Raw genomic sequence first — 18,979 nt, forward strand, 5'->3', positions numbered from 1 at the left:
TCTGCCCGGGTGACTGTACGGCAACCTTGCAATCTCCGATGACAATCAGGGAGTATGTTCTCCGATTTTAGATGACTTTTAGTCGGTTCGGGTCGAAGACGTACCCAGCACCAGCCTTTGTAGTGTTTACCAGGAGGAACAAAATCATCTTTCGTTCCGCACCCTGCACTTTGTCGGCAGTGGTCAAATGCACACGGTCTCCCTTGTGCACATGAACAACATTCTTCTCAAGACGCTCTTTGAGTTTGCCTAGCTTTGCTTTGTAGGGTGTGACGATGGCAAGACCACCAGGTTGAAAGCCCAGCGCCTGGATCAGCCGCTTGACGACTATCACTGTGACTTCTAACTTAGAATATGCGCGGGTTCTCCCGCGACATGGAAAAGTCCGTGTAGATCATCACGAGAAGGATTGAGATATATGAATCAGCATCTACATAGGAAACATGCGCAGCTCTTCCCATTAGGTTGTTGAGATATCGCTACTCCCAATTATTTAAGAACAAACCCATCTCAGTCAAAGGCTAATATTTGCGGAAAGCTTGCATAACTTGTTCCCTGCTAGCAGTTTACTACACCGTGCACTTATATATGCACTAGAAATTAGCAACACAGGAACATTAAGCTCATAAAAATGATAACATTGGGCATTAATACAGAATTATTTGAATTTATTTTCTTGCTTCTGATACAACGCAATTCAAAACGAAAGTTGATATCTCGACCTCACTCGCTTCCTAGAGACCCTCACTTTCGCTTCACGAAGGCGCTCTCCTTCAGCCATGCTTCCATGGTCATCAAATTTGGGACAGCCCTCGCATTCTCGCTCAGATCAGCGCGATACCCTTCATCCTTAAACCAGTCCACCATAGCTCCCATCTCGGAAACACCATACTTCAGCATCTTTCCCAGAACTCCAATAGTAGTTCCAACCGGCCTCCCTGTAACCTTCTGAAACGCCAGACTAAGCTGCGAAAATGTCAGCTCATCCCCAGCCAGTCCGATCGCCCTATGATTCCAAATCTCCTGATTGTGGAATGCCTCGGCTGTGAAAAGGCCGATGTCTCTGGTAGCTACCCACTGCAGCGGCTTTTCTTGAATGGTATCGCGCAACATGGTAAGAAAGACCTTTCCGGCGAATCCGGGGACGAGATTGTCCATGAAAATTACGGGCGGAGGATTGTCCAGCCCATTGTGTTTGTGGTCGCGTATGCAGAGGTACCACTTTTCTTGGCCTTTTTCGGTGTGCTGCAGCTCGTAGAGTCGCGTAGTTAGTGCTCAATCTCATGCTTCGTCTTGAAGTGCGGAACGAGCGTCGGATTCTCCCATGACCGGTCATTGCCGCCCCGCTCAACACTGCTGTAGACAAAGTGCTGAACACCAGACTTGACAGACTCGTCTATAATCGCCTTTCCCTGCCGCACCTCGCCCTCGAGAGTTACTCCATTGCCCATGGAGACCTGGACTGAGTACACCCCCCAGAGTGGGACGGCCCCTGCGACTTTCCTGGCAGACTGAAAGAGGCTGGGGACATTATTGAGATCTCCCTCAACAAGCTTGACAGTTGGCGACTTGGCAGCGAGGCGCCTGGCGCTAGATGACTGTGCATTGCGAGTGACAGCGAGAAAGACGAAGTCATGAGGTTGTCTTGCAATGAGGGCGTTGAGCACTGCGCCAGCTTGTTGCCCGGTTGCACCGGTGACCAATATGGCACGCGACATTTCGTCGGTGTATTATGTTCAAAGGCAATGTGGGTCTCAAAGGAGGAAGGATATTGTACAAGAGGGGGTAGCCCAGAAAGTAGTTTGAGATTCGAGTGGCTCTTTGTGTTCCTGAGTAGTATGCACTGGTGTGGTATCTAATGAGGACGTAAGATCGTCGAAATGGATCCTTTATAGTCTTCGCGCAAGGTATCCAATAACAGTTTCGCCTGAATCAGCATCTACGTGATGACTGCTGTGCAGTATTCCACAACCGTTCTTCCTCTTCCTTCGTAGTCCTTCTAGAACCCATATCCTGCCATGCGTGTTTGTCATTGTCGGACATTCTTGGCGTCAAGAATGTCCGACAATGACAAACACCTGGCACTTCGGATAGGGTACTGAATCGTTGGACAAAGCGGCTGACACATGTGCGACGTAATAGTTCCGGTACAATCAGACTAAATCGCTGTACGATATGTCAGTGCCAGTGTGGAGAGTATGATCTAAATGATCTCCACGACGACCACACTGTAGGAAAATTCAACATATATAAATCAATTAGGAGGCGTTAGAATAACCCTAGACGTTGCAGTCAATCAAACTCAATCCGGCCAGTTTCCAGCACTACTTCAAAGTCCTTGCCTGGGCAAATATACTACTACCCGTTATAGAAAAGTCTCAGTCTGAGGTCTCCCTTCAAAAAGCACAACATCATGTCACCCATCACCGTTGGTCTCGCCGGCATCACAGGCAAATTCGGCCGCCTCCTCGCATCTAAACTGCTTGAAAACCAGAACGTCCTCCTCCGCGGATATGCCCGTGACCCAAGTAAAGTCGAATCCGTCATCGCTTCGTCCCCTCGCGTCACCCTTTTCAAAGGGGAGGCCTTCGATGACGTTTCCATCAAGCCCTTCGTGCTCGGCTGCGATGTGATAGTGTGCACCTACCTTGGCTCCGACGAGCTCATGGTCGATGGTCAGAAGAAGCTCGTTGACGCCTGCGAGGAGAACGGAGTGCCCCGCTATGTGGCTAGCGACTGGTGCCTGGATTATACCAACCTGAAGCTCGGCGACCTCTTCCCGAAGGACCCTATGATCCATGTCAGAGCGTACTTGCAGACCAAGAAGAAAGTGGAGGGCGTGCACGTTCCAATTGGAGGATTCATGGATCCTCTTCTCAGTCCACTCTTCAAAGTCTGGGACCCAGAGTGCAAGACTCTGCGTTACTGGGGCGAGGGGACCGAGCCTTGGGAGGCCACCTCGTATGCAAACACCGCCGAGTTTACGGCTGCTGTCATTGCAGATAGGTCAGCCGTTGGCATTAAGAAATGTTCGTCGACATGTCTTCTCTTGGCCTCATTTGACAATTGCACTTCTTTTGTCAGAAGCCTTGTTATGCTATTGACTGATCTGATTCTAGATCTCGGCGAACGAAAGAATATCAAGGACATCGCTGCCACATTTCAGAAGGTATATGGCTTTCAGCCGAAGCTTGAGCGCCTAGGGTCGCTTGACGAGCTCAAGTCGAAAATGTACGAGGTGCAGGCAAAAAGCCCCACCGACGTCTTCAGTTATATGTCTCTGTGAGTATCTTTTAGGCGCTTTAACTGGGAAAACACTCAGCACTAGGGGGATTTTTCTAATATGACTGGCAAAAGTTTCTTCCTTTACTACTGGCTCAATGGTCAGACTTTAGTTGGACCTCATACCGACAACGCGGATTATCCAGAGGTAAAGCCAGAGACCTGGGAGAATTTTCTTAGCAAAAGAGAGATGGAGATCTTAGCTCATGCGTACTTTGCTTTGGCAAAATAATTGCCGTCATGATACAATGTTCTAGACGATTGGAGAGTCTGCGTGGGAAGTATATAAATTACCTTTCGTCCCCGGGCGTAGTTTAGCACCTGGCAGGCAGGACTAGATAGAACGCAAATCAAAAACCGTCTTACCAATAACCCCTTCACTCATTCTGCGGTTGAAGTTGTCTTTGACCATTCAATGAGGGATCAACTCCCGACATCAGGCGCGTCCCTTTATTTTCCTTCCCATATAGTACGAGATGCGGCTACCATCAGGACACACATGCCTGCCATCTCCTTCACAAATTGGACGCCATTTGAATAGATACTCTCTCCAGGTCTGCCGTAAGCCTAACCGCAGAGGCTTGGGCGGCCGGGTTAGTCTGGCTCACGATGTTGAGCACATCGAGCAGGAAGTTCACATTGCTCCTGCTCGCCTCACCCCCGTGGTCTGTCGCCAGCCTCTCGAGAAAAACAAGCGCGGCTGTATACGCAGCGAAATCCTGCATCGGATTTCTGAGCGCCATCTCCAGATCCTGGACCATCCCAAAAATATGCTGAATCTCCTTCGCAGCGGCAAACATGCGTTCTCGACTTTGACGCATGCCCACTACAGCTGTATATGAACTGGTTCTAGTACTTCTGAGATGAATACTATCATCGTGAGGTGCCTCACCCTGCACTCTACGTGTTGCTGACTGGTGAAGACAGATTATGGCAACGTGAATTAGGATGTTAACAAAGACTGCCTGCTGGCAACGAAATGCTGCTGGCAGCCGAAGGCTTTCCGGTAGCATAAGGAACATGGAAGTCAATGCATTGTCGAGATCACGGTGCCGACTCCAGTACTGGTCAACGATGGGCTGTTGCTGTTCCCCGAGCCGTTCGTCGACAACGGGTGATGACTCCTGGGCTAGCATCAAAGATCTGTGGAGCAGGTCCGACACAAGGGCCCGAGCCGCGAGCGGAGACCGGAGCACAGCTTTCTGGCGAAGTGATTCATCAAGGGTCTGCGTCAGCTCAGTGCTACTGTGTGTGAAGGCCTCTTCTGACACCGGCAGAGCAACTGTAATCTTCTGGAAGGTCAGTCCATCATTTGAGCAGAATGGGGCCATCAAGTGTGACTTTGAGTGTGATAACCAGCTAGACGAGCCGCCACTTCAAATCGATGCTCAAAGTAAGGTATTTTGGCGTCGCTTACATCTCGTGCATTGATCAAGGAGGGCAGACTTGTCGTCGCCGCTACGAGTCGGTCCGCAGCAAAAGCAACCTACCAAGTCCGGCGGCGCTCTTCAATCTCGATCTGGTCCCTGGGAGCTGTCTCTGCGGGCGCAAGAAGTGAGTAAGTCGAGTCAGCTCGGCCTTGGCAGTGTAGTTGCAGCATTTGTGAGATCCGTACAGCACGGCCAAGACTCATTGCTGCTCGCATGAACGCTGCACGGCGAGCCTCGAAATTGGCCAGAAGAAGCCAACACTGAGCATGTGCTAGCGTGATAAAGGATTCCCCTTCATCCTGTGTTGTAACACAATGTCAGCGGCGCAAGGTTGAAGCGGTGAGCCATAGACAGTAGTTTGCGGGGATATGGCCAAAAACTTTTTACATTCGTCTCGTCTGCCTCGGCCAAGTCTCTGGCTTGCTCATATAGTGTCACAGCAAGGGATCTGTGTGCTGGGGAGACGCACGCGCCTGATGCCATCACAGCAAGCCGCAGGCAACTAGGTAGCTGTAGATCCGATGAGAGCTGCAGAGATGCCACGTAGCGAGCCTGGTGCAGCATAGGAGCGGCGTGGTGTATTCGGTCGAAATACGTGGCTGTGCTGCCGTTAAAGAGTAAGCTAAGAATGGCTTTTCGACTTGGGAAGGATTCCCGCGAGGACAGGCTTTCTCACAGATCTTCTACAAGCTCGCGCGACGGTGTAAGTCGGTCACGAGCTCTGGCATTGAAAGATTCGCCTCCAATTGACTTGAAATTGTCAACAAGTCTTGAGGGGCCAGGGCGCGCTTCATCCTCGACATTTTGCGCTTCGTCAGATGACGTCGGGTTGTTGTCGGCCACATCGACTGTCGTCGTGATGGTCGGCACAGAAACAGGCTGTCGCACACTCCTTGCGCCAGTGTCTCTGGTATCATCCTCAAGTTCGCCTACTCTAGCACGTCAGTGGCACAATTGACCAACGACAAATCCCCAAAGACGAGGAAGCTTGGAACACACCAGGTTTGTCCATGAGGCCTTTCACTGTCCTCCTTCTGCCAGAATTGAATCGTTTCGACGCGGGATAAATGCATTTTCGCTTCAACTTATGGCAACGTGTACACAGCGGAAATGCGCGATCGCACTTCAGCTTTTTCCTCCTACAATAGACGCAAGATAGCCGTGTAGCTGAGAGTGGCACTGAGCCTACTGGGACTGATGAAGTAATGTCAGAGTCGCTCGAACCATGAGGCATGATGTCAATGGTAGCCATCGCTTCACGTGACAAGCTCCCGGACTGGTAACGGGATGCTGAGTCTTGAAGTCAGTCGATCTCAGGACGAGACGCCATCTCGTGGATGAGAGATGTCCTTCTCCAGGATTGAAGTAGATTGATGCGCCGCAAAGTGTAGCTGAATCGACAAGATGTCCCTGTGGTCAGCCGGCTGAATTGCGAAACGAATATTCCAGGTAAGTTGGTAGCTCTACGATGAGATACGTAGGTATTGAGACAAGAAGGCGAGTACAATATCTGTTGAGAATTGTTATATCAGTTATCCAAGACGCAGCACTGGTGGGCAGCGTCCCCCGGGATCTTCCTGAGTCAGTGACAATATCGGCGGCCAAGACGGAGCCTAGGATTAGTCAGTGGTCCGAGCCTGGTTTGAGGAGGGATCTCGGCCCCACCTATTCTCAAAGCGGGTGTCGATCTTGTAGAGCTGCCCGGCGGTGGCCACGGACCCAAATTGGTAATCAACACAGGCGCCGCACACCCGGTGTTGCCCACCTTCAGCAGAGACAAGACAGTCCTTCTCCTAGGATTTACGGCCAATGACTAGCCTGAGAGGTGTCTTGCCATACAACCGGGGGATCGCCGCCAGCCACTTTTTAGTGACGATGCTTGTTGGAACACCCTCTTAGGAAGGTGATCTAAATTGACACAGTGACAATATTGTATAATTGGCTTTACTTTTTATTCAATAATGAATTCGGGTGAGTGTGTGTTATTCTTGACTGCGTATCAGCTTTCCACTGCATAACATCTGTTTCTTTGTTTTATGTCTTGGAGCCACAGTACTGTAGTTATCACAGCTTATATCAGATCCAGTTCAGTACTCTTAAATTCACATGTACTCTGCTCCTTAGTTGAACAAGAGTGGACGTTTACCAGGTATCATCGCATGATCTTCGAACTTGAACAAGCGTTTATGGTGAAGTAAGGCTGGCTATCGCTCGGGTGTCGCAAACTCTAGTCCCGCAATGTTGACATGCACGTGGTTTCCACCACGAAAGTCTTGGCTATGTACTGTGTAGCCCAATACGCTCCCAAGATTGAATTGCGTTTTTTGGGGGTCCACAGGTACTTTTCCTTGGCTCTCTTTTCAGGTCAGACAGCGGTTGATAGGCAACACTACGACGGTGCAATTCGCATGAAATGCCTCGATCCCGACGGAAGCTGGCCTGGTTTCTCCTTTCAGCAGGTGTTATCCACGTGTACTTCCCACATTACGCGAATTTTTTAGGACTGATCCGTCAGGTTTTACAGGCACTTTGTACTCTCCAAGAAACCAGATTGAAAAATGTACACTTGGAGGTCTGGAGAATGTCGCAATGTTAACGTTGAGCCAGTCCATTCCAGACGAGGGGCTCACCGTGAAAAGTCCCGGGGTCATTCCCAGACCCACTGTATAGTACGGGGCCGTCTAAGGTTGCAGTGCAGAATAAGGCGGGGCCACAACGGGTACGTCTACTGCCTGCCACTTCGTTATAAAATACTCCGATTTCTCAACTTGCGTACAAGCTCAACATTCTAAAGTTCGTGGCAATTCTGTCTGCCAAGTTCTCCTGTTGCATTGCAGCGACTATTTCTCGAGTGCTGTGCTGTCTCAATTGGATGAGGAAGTCAGTACGAAATGGTTGCCCGTCTGAGCCTACAATGGGCTCTCCTGGCGTGTCTGGGTCGGATTGTCTCTTCGCAGCCTGCCAGCGTCGATCTTCCCTACACTTTGGAACACCCTTATGAGCAGCCGGCCAAGGGCAATGGGCTCGCTATTGAGAAACCGAACATGATTATCTTCATGCCAGACCAATTGAGATACGACTCTGTGGGAATATTCGGGAGCGACGTGAGTCTTCGTAGCTTCAAGTCCACAAGAGCCGGCTTTCGTTCCGCTAGCGGATTGCTGATGTACAAGGAACGAAAGATCGTCCAGACTCCGAATATCGATGCTTTTGCAAGAGAAGGTGTCCGTTTCACCAACGCCTTCGCTCAGGCTTCAGTGTGCTCCCAGTCGAGATGCTCCATGGTAGGCAACAGTTACCTTCTTGCGGTCCAATCAAAATCACATTAACAGGAAGTTCTGAAGTTCACGGGCCAATATCCGCATGTGAGCGGCCATCGTACGCTGAACAACCTGCTCAAGCCTCATGAGCAGAACGTTTTTCGCTCTCTGAAGGATGGGGGGTATCACGTTGCCTACCTCGCGCCACGGGGTGACCTATTTGCAGAAAATGCCACGGAGCTGAGCGTCAGCGAATACGGCTATCTTGAAGTTGATGACCTGCAGTCAAGGTTTGCACCCGGGACTGCTCGCAGTCTTGACGAGATCGCAGATGATAACCTCGATGTTTCGGACCCCTTGTTCCACCTCCTCAACAAGAGAGGCAGCTACAACACCACTGATTTGAACAACATTTGGAATCGCGTCTACTACCAAGGTCTGCGCAACGAAACCGAGACTTACAACTCGTATGACGCATCTCTACTACGGGGGGCATTGAAGTGGCTTGAAAATCCACCGGCAGATCAGCCTTGGGTACTTTTCCTGCCGCTCTTGTTTCCACATTGTCCCTTCACCGTGGAAGAGCCTTATTTCTCCATGTATAACCGGTCAGAAATGCCACTCCCTATCAGCAGGGGTGAGATGGTAAACGGGTTTCATACTGCATCGTGGAATCAGTCCGTCCTCACTGACACGCATTCTTAGACTGGACACATGCCCCGCTACATGGACAGCATTATCGAGGCAGCCGGTCTTGATCGCGCTACCGACGACACCTGGCGAGAGGTCAAGGCGACCTACTACGGTAGTAAGCAGCTTCTGAATTCCATTCTTATTTCTTCACGGGAAATGTATCAGCTGAACATGTAAATCGTCTCGCTGCCTGCCCAAGTTCTTTGATTAGTTGCATTTTGTGAGACAAGCTACGGGTGGATGGTATCTCTATCCGAACTGTTTTTGTATGAAAATTGTCCATTGCGGCCACGATAACTTACTCCATATGTTGCAGTGATCACAAAGCTGGACAATCAGTTCGGACAGGTCGTCAATAAAACGAAAGAGCTTGGTCTCTGGGATGATACTGTCACCTTCTTTTTCACAGACCACGGCGAATGGCTCGGCGACTATGGCCTAATCGAGAAGTGGCCCTCCGGACTATCCAACTCGCTCACCCACGACCCTCTCATCATCGGCGGCGCAGGCATCCCCAAGGACAAGGTGTTTGACGGCATGGCCGAGATGGTCGACCTTGTGCCGACCATGCTGCAGTTGGCGACCATTAACGAGACGTACATGCACTTCGGGCAATCGTGGGTCGACGGGATCCACGAGCTCGGGCGCAGCGGGAACAGCAGCAGCAGCAGCTTCACATGGAACAGGACCTACTCTTTCACAGAGGGCGGGTTCCTGACGAGCGAGGAGCCACTGCTGGAGCAGGCGGCGTTCCCCTACGACATTAAGGCGGGCCTGCAGCACAATGAGACTACGCTGGTGGGCATGGCGACCTCGATGCGCAGCAAGGAGTGGACGTACATTTATCGTATTTACGAGGCTGATGAGCTCTACTCGCGCCGCGACGACCCGGGCGAGCGGCACAACCTCGCGGATGAGCCCGAGTATCAGGACATCAAGGCACAGCTGAAGGGGGACTTGTTAAAGTGGATCCTGTCAACGAGCGATGTTATTCCGTGGTATATGGACGATCGCTCGCCGCCTGTCAACCTTCCCAGCCCAGCGGAGCAGTATCAGGCTAGGTTGGGAGGTAAATCATAATAGTAACTACCCAGAGGCTGTAAGAAAAGCGTATAAATACACTCTAGTGCGCAACAATCATGTTTAATCATCAGTCTCAGAATCTGAGATTTGTGAGACTTGATGTTTAATCCTGACCATTTCATTTTGAAGGGCGAAGGGGTTAAAAATATGCTCAGTGCAAACTCAAATGCTTCTTGTGACCAATTCCACTATTTACAATACTTGTATGTGCCAGAGGGGATATTCCCCTAGTGAAACCATCGCGCCCCTAAGCTAGCATATTTGTCAAAGTGTGATAGATAATTCAGAGCGTGTGGTTGCGGCGCTGCGGATATTAAAAGAATGAATCGGCTGGGCGGTAGGAGCTCCCTTGCTTGGACAATTTGGATTCGCACTGGAATGGTAGGAAGCGGAGGCCAGGGGCGGGGTCGCCGAAAGACTTACTGGGACGGGTTTTCCTAAATCTGCAGAAGCTATCGTGCAAGCGTTCCGGCCCCAAGGGCATTCGAGTTAGCAAAGCCTATAGCATCAGGTTTTGTTGCCCCTTCCTGGCCTCACGACGGAGTGTGGCACATTGAGTCGAAAGCGCTCTTCAGCCTCTGAGGCAATAGTCGGCTTTGCACTTACATTGCGAAATCAAGATTCGAAGAGGGAAAAAAAAATGGAGATGTTGTACTCAAACATCTTTGTTTTGGGGGGGGGGGCTTTATCTGTACAACACACGCAGTCTATACGAGCCAAGACGACGGGCCAGGGACTCCAACCATCGTCAACTAGGAACTTGTGCTCGTCGTTTATCGATAATAACACGCCGTATTCGGTTGCCAATGGTGAAATGTGGTCCGTGTTGACCAGCTGTTACGCGGGTCACAACGATGACCTACAGGAGCCATCTGTGTTCGAAGCAATGTCGCTTGGCTCGTGGAGCAGTGTGAGCACGGTATCGCGGTGACAGACAGTTTTTATAAGGATAGTCACAGTGGACAACGCGGTAAATGTACAACTCCTTAAAATGCAGGGTATTTATTGAGTAGTCTATTAATAATTAACCCATGTCCGAGAGTCGCGATTCCGAGAAGTCACGTGCATGAAGTTGTCTTTGCCGCCATAAGCTTTATCTATAAACAGCCTCATGGCCAGCACTTATCCATGTTGTGATTCCATTATCAGAACGGCTGGCCGTTCCACTAGAATGGTCTTGCGCCACGCGGAGTAGCCGTTGTTGATTGGGACAAAGGGCTCTATAGCGGGCACGAGAAGCGCCGCGGAGCAATGCCCCATTGAGGAGGATGGTTTGATGATACATTGTGTCGCAGGACGTTATGCCACAGCAGGGTGTCTTGTGACAAGATTGTGTTGGTCAAACTGTTTGTACGTACGCGTTATGGAGGGGTAAGTATGTTGATGCACAACATCTCAGTCACCAAAGGTTTCGGGTCAGTTTTAGCCCCTTTTCATGAAGTTTCCGTGGAGTTGATTTCATTGGAGAGCGGGATGTGGGTACGTAACTGTCGGTTTCAGCGGGCTTCCGTGCGGGCTTCCCGTCTGAAGGCATGAAGATCGATATGACAGTTAAAATATCAGCATGATGCCGTTCCAATACGGGCACTGCCTTCACAAAGGCTTTTATTTTTTTCCTTTTGAAAAGGTTCATTGAACTGGATATTAACAGTGCATATCTAACCATACGATTCCCATCACGAAACAAAAGGCGGCTGTCTTCCTCCACCAAAGGTATCACTCACTGCTGCATCCAAGGAGTCGGTGAGCCAGAAAAGATGTTCAGGAAGTTCAGAAAAAGCACAAGAGGAGGCAAGGCCACTCTGCCGGAAGGCGGGTCGTCGCATCACGTCTGTCACGAATGTGGACAGAGTCTGAAGAGCACAATCAACAGTCCCCCCGCAGACCAGGTCGCCGCCACACCATACAAGTCAACTTACCCCGAGAGTCGAGGTTCAAGTGACATTTCCAGCAGTTCGGATAGCGGCTACGGCAGCATGGGTAGCTCTCGGCATTCGGAAGCCCGATTGGACTTCAGCGACAACCATTCAACCACGTCGATTCCACTGCCCACGAGACGACCCACCTACAACTCCAGCATTTATTCAGACGCCAGCACGTTTGACCGGCCTGCTCGGCATCAAAGAATGGTGGAGCCGTCACAGGTCGCGACTCCCACCTACGATCATCTATTCGACTTGCCGCCTCGCACATTCACCAATTACTCCGAGAAATGGAAGCCAAAGTCACGCTATGCTAGGCTCAATGAGTTACCAGCCGCCAGCCCGAGAGCATTCGCATTCCCAGACGACGTTCTGGTTCCGAATACCGATGTCGAATCAGACCGGACTTCGACAGAGAAAAAGAGACGGTCGCTGATTCTTCGGCCCTCGTCGTTCCGAAGGCTGACAGCTCGCCGATCAAAAAGCCAATGAGTCATCGGGAAGAGAGCCAACCTGGCGTTTTGATTGCTTTCCGTGGGAATCGGTCACAGATGAAGCGCAAGTGGCGCACAGAAGCCTGGCAGGTGTTGATATGCATTTGCGGCTCAGGCATGACCAAGGATCGGTCGAATTATGCCACCCTGGATCCTGTCAAGCGGCGGTCGGCACCTGAGAAGAGGATCATTTTCGACTCGCAAAGATTGAATGCGCTACCGTGTTCGCTTGGGTTGGTGAGACGGACGAGCTCTTGTTGCAGGTCAGGACCAAAGTCCTAAGCGCGAAAAAATTTGAGGTTGAGAACTAAGGCCCACAGTGAACATGTAATGAAGTCTGCTCGGCTCCATCCAAGAAACGACTTGAGCAGCCCCGCGGGGTTTTGTTATAAGCAACCGACATTACCACAGTCCTCTCATTGGCTTATGGCTGATTCTTCGGTGGCACTGACTTGATACGAGATTAGCAATGACAACGCTCGATTTGAAGAGCAAAATTGTCCTCGCATGCACAATTGACCACTCAAGGTGATTTACTCGAGATTCTGTCAAATAGTTATGGACTGCTCGCTTTTGGACATGACACAAGCGAGACAGCCATACAGTCGGTCTCGCATGTTTGGGCCCGCTGGGTGGCAAGGGACTTGGCAGCGCCAAGAATAAGCGCGTGTGGCAGCCTCAACGTTCGTCCCAAAGATCGACGCTGTCAAAATCAGGACACCAATCCAATGATTGCGACCAGCCGCTTCTGTTTGATGCAAGACACATAAACATCCATGCATAGCGCATTTGGCAGTCTTGACAAGCGACTGTGAGCGTCCATGATCTCTTGGCTTTTTGTTGACTTGATGTTATTTTTAGCCCAGGCGATTGGAACGGCTCTCTAACGCGGCAAGCTCCGTCTCATCATCCACAAGCCCCGATGAAATCAAATGGGATGGCATTTGCGGGTCACTCGCCCTGCATTTGTGTTTGGTTCATCATAGTTTCACTGCCCGGGTTGAGACGAGTAGTACCCTAAAACAATTATTTGTCTACCAACTGTGGTCGAGTGATTATTTTTATCACGTTTCTGTGTAGCCCGAGTTCTTCATTAGCCAACGATTAGTTTTTGGAGAATAGGCAGAATAGTATCATGAACCCTCCAAGTATTGTGAGGCGCCGAGAAGGAGCCAAGCCAGCTAGGCTGTTTAAGCTGCTCACAGTTGACGTTCCACCTGGTGTTAACATTGTCATGGGTTCAAGACCTTCGTGATATTGTGTCGTAGCTTTTGTGGAAAGATTATAAAGATGTAGCAATCCCCTGGAGTACTGATGAGAATATTTATTCAAGCTTCAGTGCCTTCTCACGGGCTAGTCACATTCATCTCTCCTCCATATATCATTTCCTATCTTTGTATATACGGACATCAGACTGTAGTCAAGGATGGCCAGACTTCACAACCCCCTGCCCTTATTTCTCGTCCTCCTCCTGTTGTCAGTGACTACTGTCGCTCAGGATGATGACGAACCAACTTCATCCACCTCTCAAGTGTCGACTGCGTTCACCGAGGCTGTGACAGGCCTCACCATGGAACGCTTTTTTGGTGCACGCACAACGTTTGGATTCGCGATGACAATGCCAGAGACACCTGTTGACTCTTTCATTGGACAAATGACGTTCCCGCTAGTCAATGGTGCAGGCTGGGGTGCCATAGGGCTCACTGGGGAGATGGAGAATAACTTCTTTCTCGCGGCTTGGCCAGATGGCGCCGGCGGTGTTATGGCTTCGTTCAGGCAAGGCACCAACGAAGATGATCCACCTGAGGTAGTGGGGAAATTTGCCGTCCGCCCCATCGCACAAGCCACCACAGTCAACAACACATTCCTCTCATTCACGTTTGTGTGTGAAGGATGTCTGGACACGGCATTGGGTCTTGGTGCGGAGGCAACAGTGACGGATGGTGTGATGGGATGGGCATTATCTGAGCAGGCAGTGGCGGATCGAGCCTCGCCGGACGCACAGCTTGGCTTCCATGAGAGAGGTTTTGGGCCGTTCACCATGAGATTAGGACAAGCCCGGAGTACATCGTTTGAAGCGGTTGCTGCTCAGGCCGGAGGTGCTATACCAGCTTCAAGAAATGCTAGCCCAGTTGCATTGAACGTCGCGGGTGGTGACGGTGGGCAGGAAGAGGACGAAGGGGATGATGATGATGATGACAAAGTCGGAACCGGGAACACGGCAAATGGTCAGTCAGACGACGAGGCCGATGATGATTGAAAAAAAAATCCAATGCAGGAAATGGCCTATCGCTCATGTGCGCGGTCATCGAAAGATGGATGACCCTGTAAGGTTTGGGAACTTTAAACCGTTTTAAGCTTCGATTCACACATTTCTCACCAATTTGCAAATCTTGGCATATTCAGGCCGCACTCATATCTCTTGTGACCACCAAGCTCGTGTTCACAAGTCAGGCTCCAGAGCCTGTGCCCTGTATTCATGCATTGTAACCATCCATGGATGGGAAGGTGGTTCCAAGGATTCAGCAATCCTACCTCTAGAGTTGACATTTGTAGCAATCACAGTCTCCTCCCCCTCTCCCAAGACTAAGGCAGTGTATCCACTCTAGATGATTGGATTACTCGCTCTCAAATCGATCAAACCTCATAAAATGGTATCAGTTGCGATCATGGCAGATAGTATGGTCGGGACGGTGTCTCTTGTCACGGCCCGAGGGGACACAAATTCTTGGCAGTGTCTACCCCCGCTCCTTTCCCATTCTTTTTCAACAAGGCCATATAGTGGTAGTACCGGATTATTCGACAGACATCTCTTGTCGCTATATGCCATGCTGAAGACAGCAAATCATTAAAAGGATAGCGTTTTTAGCAGCACTTGAATGGGACTGGCCCTCTCTGCACGATGGTCACAGGGATGAAGGATCCTACGTGATGCATTTATGGTTGTAGCTGAGGTAGAAACCGAGTTTAGTGTACTCGATTTAATTTCATAGAACCGGAGTAACTTACAGATGATAAAATCGAGCCTTAGATGGCTTCTCAAGGCCATCAACTCGCTGGTTGCAGGACTGCACGTCTTACAAGAATCCTCGTGACGAGACCCAAGGACATAGCCGCGGCATCCCTGACTCATAGCATCTGCAGACTGTAGACGCGTTTGTTAGGGGCTGAATTGCGTTCATTTCCGGGCGCTTACCCGGGCCTCGAACCAGCCAAACTGACAGGAGAAATGCACATGTGCCCCAGGTGGCTGTGGGTACCGAGATCTAGCGCCTTTTTAGCGAGTCCACCATGGACCAAAGTCGTAATCGAATTGCAACATTGAGGTCGAATTGGGATCCTTCCCCGTCCTTCAATGAGGCACAGCACCGAGTTGACAAGGGTGCTCGATCCTCATATGGGCCCGAACGGGAAGATTGAAAAACCTCGTCACGAAAAGCTGGGCATAAAAACATGTGCAGTTCCGTAGACGGCGATGCGGACGCCACTCATCCCTACTCCAAATCTCCTCAAGCGGCTCCTGCATCTTCCCAAAATGAGGAAAACATTAAGGAGAATATTTAGCCGTCGCCCGAAGAGCACTCCAGCGGCATTATGGCCGGCGGGCAAGTACCCGAACCCGAAGAGAGCATCAGCTCCACCTGTTTTCGGCCGAGTTTACAGCGTGGACGAGAGAAGCACCTTTGCACAACCCGATTCCTCCGAGCACGAAGCTCGGTACCACGCCACAACACAATGGGTCCTGGCGACGGCCCAGGAGGAATTTTCAGACCCGTCTAGGATTTCATCACGCATCAATCACTTCAAAACCGCAGAGCGATGGCTTCAAGCGAATTTTTCCCAGAGAGTGGTCGACGCCGGGGCATTTCCCGGAAATATGGAGTTACTTGATGGAGTACGCAAGGAAGACACCCGTCTCTTTGTGGTAATGGACCCGGAAGACTCGACTCATTATATCGCTGTCAACCTCGTGATTTTTTACACCGAAACGAATGCGCAACTTGGCCACAGGACCCCAGAGGAGTCCATTGTGGTTGCAGAGGATGCATTAGCACATTTGCTAAGACAGTGGCAAGGCAGCGGGACGTCTGATGGATTTCTTGCTATTGTATCTACGAGCATGGGTACATCTATACACACATTCAAGGCTAAAGAGGGCTTGGTAAGCTTGTCTGTCTGAAAAAGCTGCTGAGTAGAGGGGAAAACATTTTCAAGCAGCATGCCACGCATTGTTGGTGCGCATTGGACATTAAGCTCGGAGTTGATGGAGTTTGGACCAGCGAAATGATGACGTCGAATTTAGCTATTGTATTGATGGTTTCATAGCGAATAATGTCTATTCACATTGCAACGCGGAGCATCTCTTATATTCATTTGTCCTGGGATTATGCGCTTGAAGAGAGACCTCCAATAATCACGATCCCACCGTCTCTAGCAGAAACAAATCTCTTCGGTTTCAATGAACTTCCGTGGCAATTGCTCGTGCGCAAAGTGGCTACGAGTCCCTTGAAATCAGATGGTACTTCGCAGAGCCAGCCATAGGCTCACAACATGTCATACTACAAACAAACGGATTCACTTCCTCCGCTCGCCTTTGGAGTCTAGTGTTTGGTATATTGTCGAACAGCAAGCTGAACACTTAGGGCTTGTGGGCCCTTGCCCGCTTTGAAATTTGCTCTAGCTTCCTATGCTCTCGCTCTTTCCCTGCTTCCGATCCGGCTTTACTTTGAAATAATTTGGGCTCGAAGTAAAGAGTGCTACATTATAAATGTAATTCAATATATGTACGACTCAGGTCGTGGATAGTTTGGAGGTATGAGTCTAACAATGTGTATCTATAGTTTATTCTTCTGGGAACGTGCCATAGTCCGATTGTTCCAAACACGGTGGTCAGCAAATAGCCTTTCCTGGTAGTCATCCACAAACCAGATGATAGTTTCGGTGTGCTCAACAATTTGCGGATCATTTCATCATGTCAGAAATTAGAGGGCAACCAGTTTTCCCAAAGATGAGACCTAGGCCATGGGTAAGGGCGAAAGGTAATTATTATCTGTTCTGTCAAATTACCGAATGTTTACTTGGAGTACTTTGCTATAGAAAAGATTCAAGATGGAACAATCGGTTTTCGTGTATGTAGTTGTTTTCACATTTTGGATTTGCGCCGCGTTTATCGAAGACCCAACTTGTCAGCCACAGCTGGAAGCACGGCAAGCGCATTACGCCCGTTAATTAACGACATTTCTTCGGGGCTGAAATTGCCATTAGAATTTATGACTTTTAGTCCGGACTCGGCCTGAGGTTGATGAACATATGGGTCTGTTGATCGTGAATGATCATATTAGCGGAGGAAAGAGATACTGCTGGTCTGGAACACTCACAATCCGTCCCCACGACAATCTTACTGACATCCCCACCGTAGAACTCTTTCATGCCCAACAATTGGGCTGCCGATGTTGCGCTGGCAGTGTCGAAGAGATACCCTTGGAATTGTGCCAGCGTCTCTGATGCATTGACAGTTCCCTTGGAGACTAACTCGGCCTGCCCGGCGATCCTGTTGGCCACGAAAGGCATCGCCCCGCCCCCGTGAGCAAATATAAGTTTAATGTTGCTGTAATCTCTCCGTTGCCCGGTGAGAAGTAGGTTTTCCATGGCGCGAACTGTGTCAAAGGGGTATTCACTCATTCCAGGTGGGTAACCAAGTGCCGCACCGGCACAGCCGGGTGCTTCTGGATGAGTGAAAGCAGTCGCCGAGCGATTGTTGAGAAGGGCGAAAACAGGATTCAGGAGTCTGTCGCCGAGATAGGTCCCGTTCACATTAGTGTATAGACCTACGCCATCAAACTTAAGCGTGTCGAGGCAGAACTGCAACGATGAATCAGCGGGTCAGTGGTGCTCTTCTCGGACTACTTTCATCCAAAGTAAGGGCTTCATAGGATATATGAGGACGTCGTACTTCGATTTCTTCGAGGGCCAAGTCGATGTGCGGCAACGGCAGCACACACATCGCTCCAAGTCTGGTGGGATACGTCTGTGTATAGTTGTACATAGCCAAGTTGAGATTCCTCGCCAACTTGCTGGCTGCTGTCCCATTCGCTGCAAGAAAGTTGACCCCTGGTGCACTGATAGAGAGTATAGAATAATTGACCTGGTTCAGGTCCATAGCCTCGATGTGGGTGGCCAGGTCCCATGAGGGAACTGGGAATCCGCTTGTGTACACTGTTCCGTTGGTGACTGGGTATCCGGCTTGTATAAGGGCTTCTTTGTAGAGGTCGGGAACGACGTGGGAGTGAACGTCAAGACGAAATGAGCTGGACGTGGTGGAAAACAATGGCGCGGCTGAGGTGCTGCGAGCCAACAGGGCCGCAACCAAGCTTAGAAAGATAATAGCCACCATGTTGATAAAATGCTCACCGGCTGTTGAGGTTCCAGGGGATGGGAAGTGTCTAGGCAGTCGATTAGTCTTCACAACCGACAACAGTGGGCGAGAAAGAGTGGACGATGTGAATTCACTCGGCCATGATACCACTTGAACTTGAAAGCTTGGCTGATATAGTTATGTTCCTGAGGACGAGTCGATTTACCGCTTTTTACTACACAGTTCTAGTCCAAGTGCTAAGTGAGTCAGAGAGTCCCACGGACCTCGAAGCTGCGTGCGTATGAACGGAGCCAGCTAAAGTGTTTTGACTTTTGGAGCGCAACGTACCCGTTCGTCTTAGGTCAAGGACTGCATGCGTCGCGCGTCGGGAGATTCAGTTCGTTGTTGCCAGAATCTCTTGTTGACTCGTCCCTTGACACAGAATTTCAATCCCACGCGT

General features: G+C 50.2%; 9 protein-coding genes across 9 annotated transcripts; 5 read left to right on the plus strand and 4 right to left on the minus strand.

The window, feature by feature from the left end:
- Positions 1–744: 744 nt before the first annotated feature.
- Positions 745–1,158, minus strand: J7T55_015149 (nucleoside-diphosphate-sugar epimerase family protein; the record flags this gene model as incomplete). Its single annotated transcript, XM_053139358.1, has 1 exon — positions 745–1,158. One exon carries the CDS (start codon positions 1,156–1,158, stop codon positions 745–747), a length of 414 nt encoding a protein of 137 aa, XP_052996879.1.
- A 110-nt stretch (positions 1,159–1,268) lies between these two features.
- On the minus strand, positions 1,269–1,718 carry J7T55_015150 (uncharacterized protein; the record flags this gene model as incomplete). The annotated part of the gene is made up of 1 exon (XM_053139359.1): positions 1,269–1,718. One exon carries the CDS (start codon positions 1,716–1,718, stop codon positions 1,269–1,271), a length of 450 nt encoding a protein of 149 aa, XP_052996880.1.
- A 695-nt stretch (positions 1,719–2,413) lies between these two features.
- Positions 2,414–3,286, plus strand: J7T55_015151 (uncharacterized protein; the record flags this gene model as incomplete). The annotated part of the gene is made up of 2 exons (XM_053139360.1): positions 2,414–3,029; positions 3,120–3,286. 2 exons carry the CDS (start codon positions 2,414–2,416, stop codon positions 3,284–3,286), a joined length of 783 nt encoding a protein of 260 aa, XP_052996881.1.
- A 511-nt stretch (positions 3,287–3,797) lies between these two features.
- Positions 3,798–5,724, minus strand: J7T55_015152 (Glucose-repressible protein; the record flags this gene model as incomplete). Its single annotated transcript, XM_053139361.1, has 7 exons — positions 3,798–4,114; positions 4,175–4,564; positions 4,773–4,821; positions 4,898–5,011; positions 5,100–5,316; positions 5,389–5,641; positions 5,712–5,724. 7 exons carry the CDS (start codon positions 5,722–5,724, stop codon positions 3,798–3,800), a joined length of 1,353 nt encoding a protein of 450 aa, XP_052996882.1.
- A 1,879-nt stretch (positions 5,725–7,603) lies between these two features.
- On the plus strand, positions 7,604–9,745 carry J7T55_015153 (sulfatase; the record flags this gene model as incomplete). The annotated part of the gene is made up of 4 exons (XM_053139362.1): positions 7,604–7,996; positions 8,045–8,617; positions 8,678–8,780; positions 8,982–9,745. 4 exons carry the CDS (start codon positions 7,604–7,606, stop codon positions 9,743–9,745), a joined length of 1,833 nt encoding a protein of 610 aa, XP_052996883.1.
- A 1,760-nt stretch (positions 9,746–11,505) lies between these two features.
- Positions 11,506–12,162, plus strand: J7T55_015154 (uncharacterized protein; the record flags this gene model as incomplete). Its single annotated transcript, XM_053139363.1, has 1 exon — positions 11,506–12,162. One exon carries the CDS (start codon positions 11,506–11,508, stop codon positions 12,160–12,162), a length of 657 nt encoding a protein of 218 aa, XP_052996884.1.
- A 1,428-nt stretch (positions 12,163–13,590) lies between these two features.
- J7T55_015155 (cellobiose dehydrogenase) lies at positions 13,591–14,424 on the plus strand (the record flags this gene model as incomplete). Its single annotated transcript, XM_053139364.1, has 1 exon — positions 13,591–14,424. The coding sequence occupies one exon, from the start codon at positions 13,591–13,593 to the stop codon at positions 14,422–14,424; it is 834 nt and encodes a 277-aa protein (XP_052996885.1).
- Positions 14,425–15,699: 1,275 nt separating this feature from the next.
- Positions 15,700–16,706, plus strand: J7T55_015156 (uncharacterized protein; the record flags this gene model as incomplete). The annotated part of the gene is made up of 2 exons (XM_053139365.1): positions 15,700–16,326; positions 16,491–16,706. 2 exons carry the CDS (start codon positions 15,700–15,702, stop codon positions 16,704–16,706), a joined length of 843 nt encoding a protein of 280 aa, XP_052996886.1.
- Positions 16,707–17,331: 625 nt separating this feature from the next.
- On the minus strand, positions 17,332–18,558 carry J7T55_015157 (amidohydrolase; the record flags this gene model as incomplete). Its single annotated transcript, XM_053139366.1, has 3 exons — positions 17,332–17,480; positions 17,543–18,026; positions 18,118–18,558. 3 exons carry the CDS (start codon positions 18,556–18,558, stop codon positions 17,332–17,334), a joined length of 1,074 nt encoding a protein of 357 aa, XP_052996887.1.
- Positions 18,559–18,979: the final 421 nt, after the last annotated feature.

Source organism: Diaporthe amygdali (assembly GCF_026229845.1).
Source record: "Diaporthe amygdali strain CAA958 chromosome Unknown NODE_5_length_1802954_cov_64_987939, whole genome shotgun sequence".
In the NCBI taxonomy this organism is placed as follows: Eukaryota; Fungi; Ascomycota; class Sordariomycetes; order Diaporthales; family Diaporthaceae; genus Diaporthe; species Diaporthe amygdali.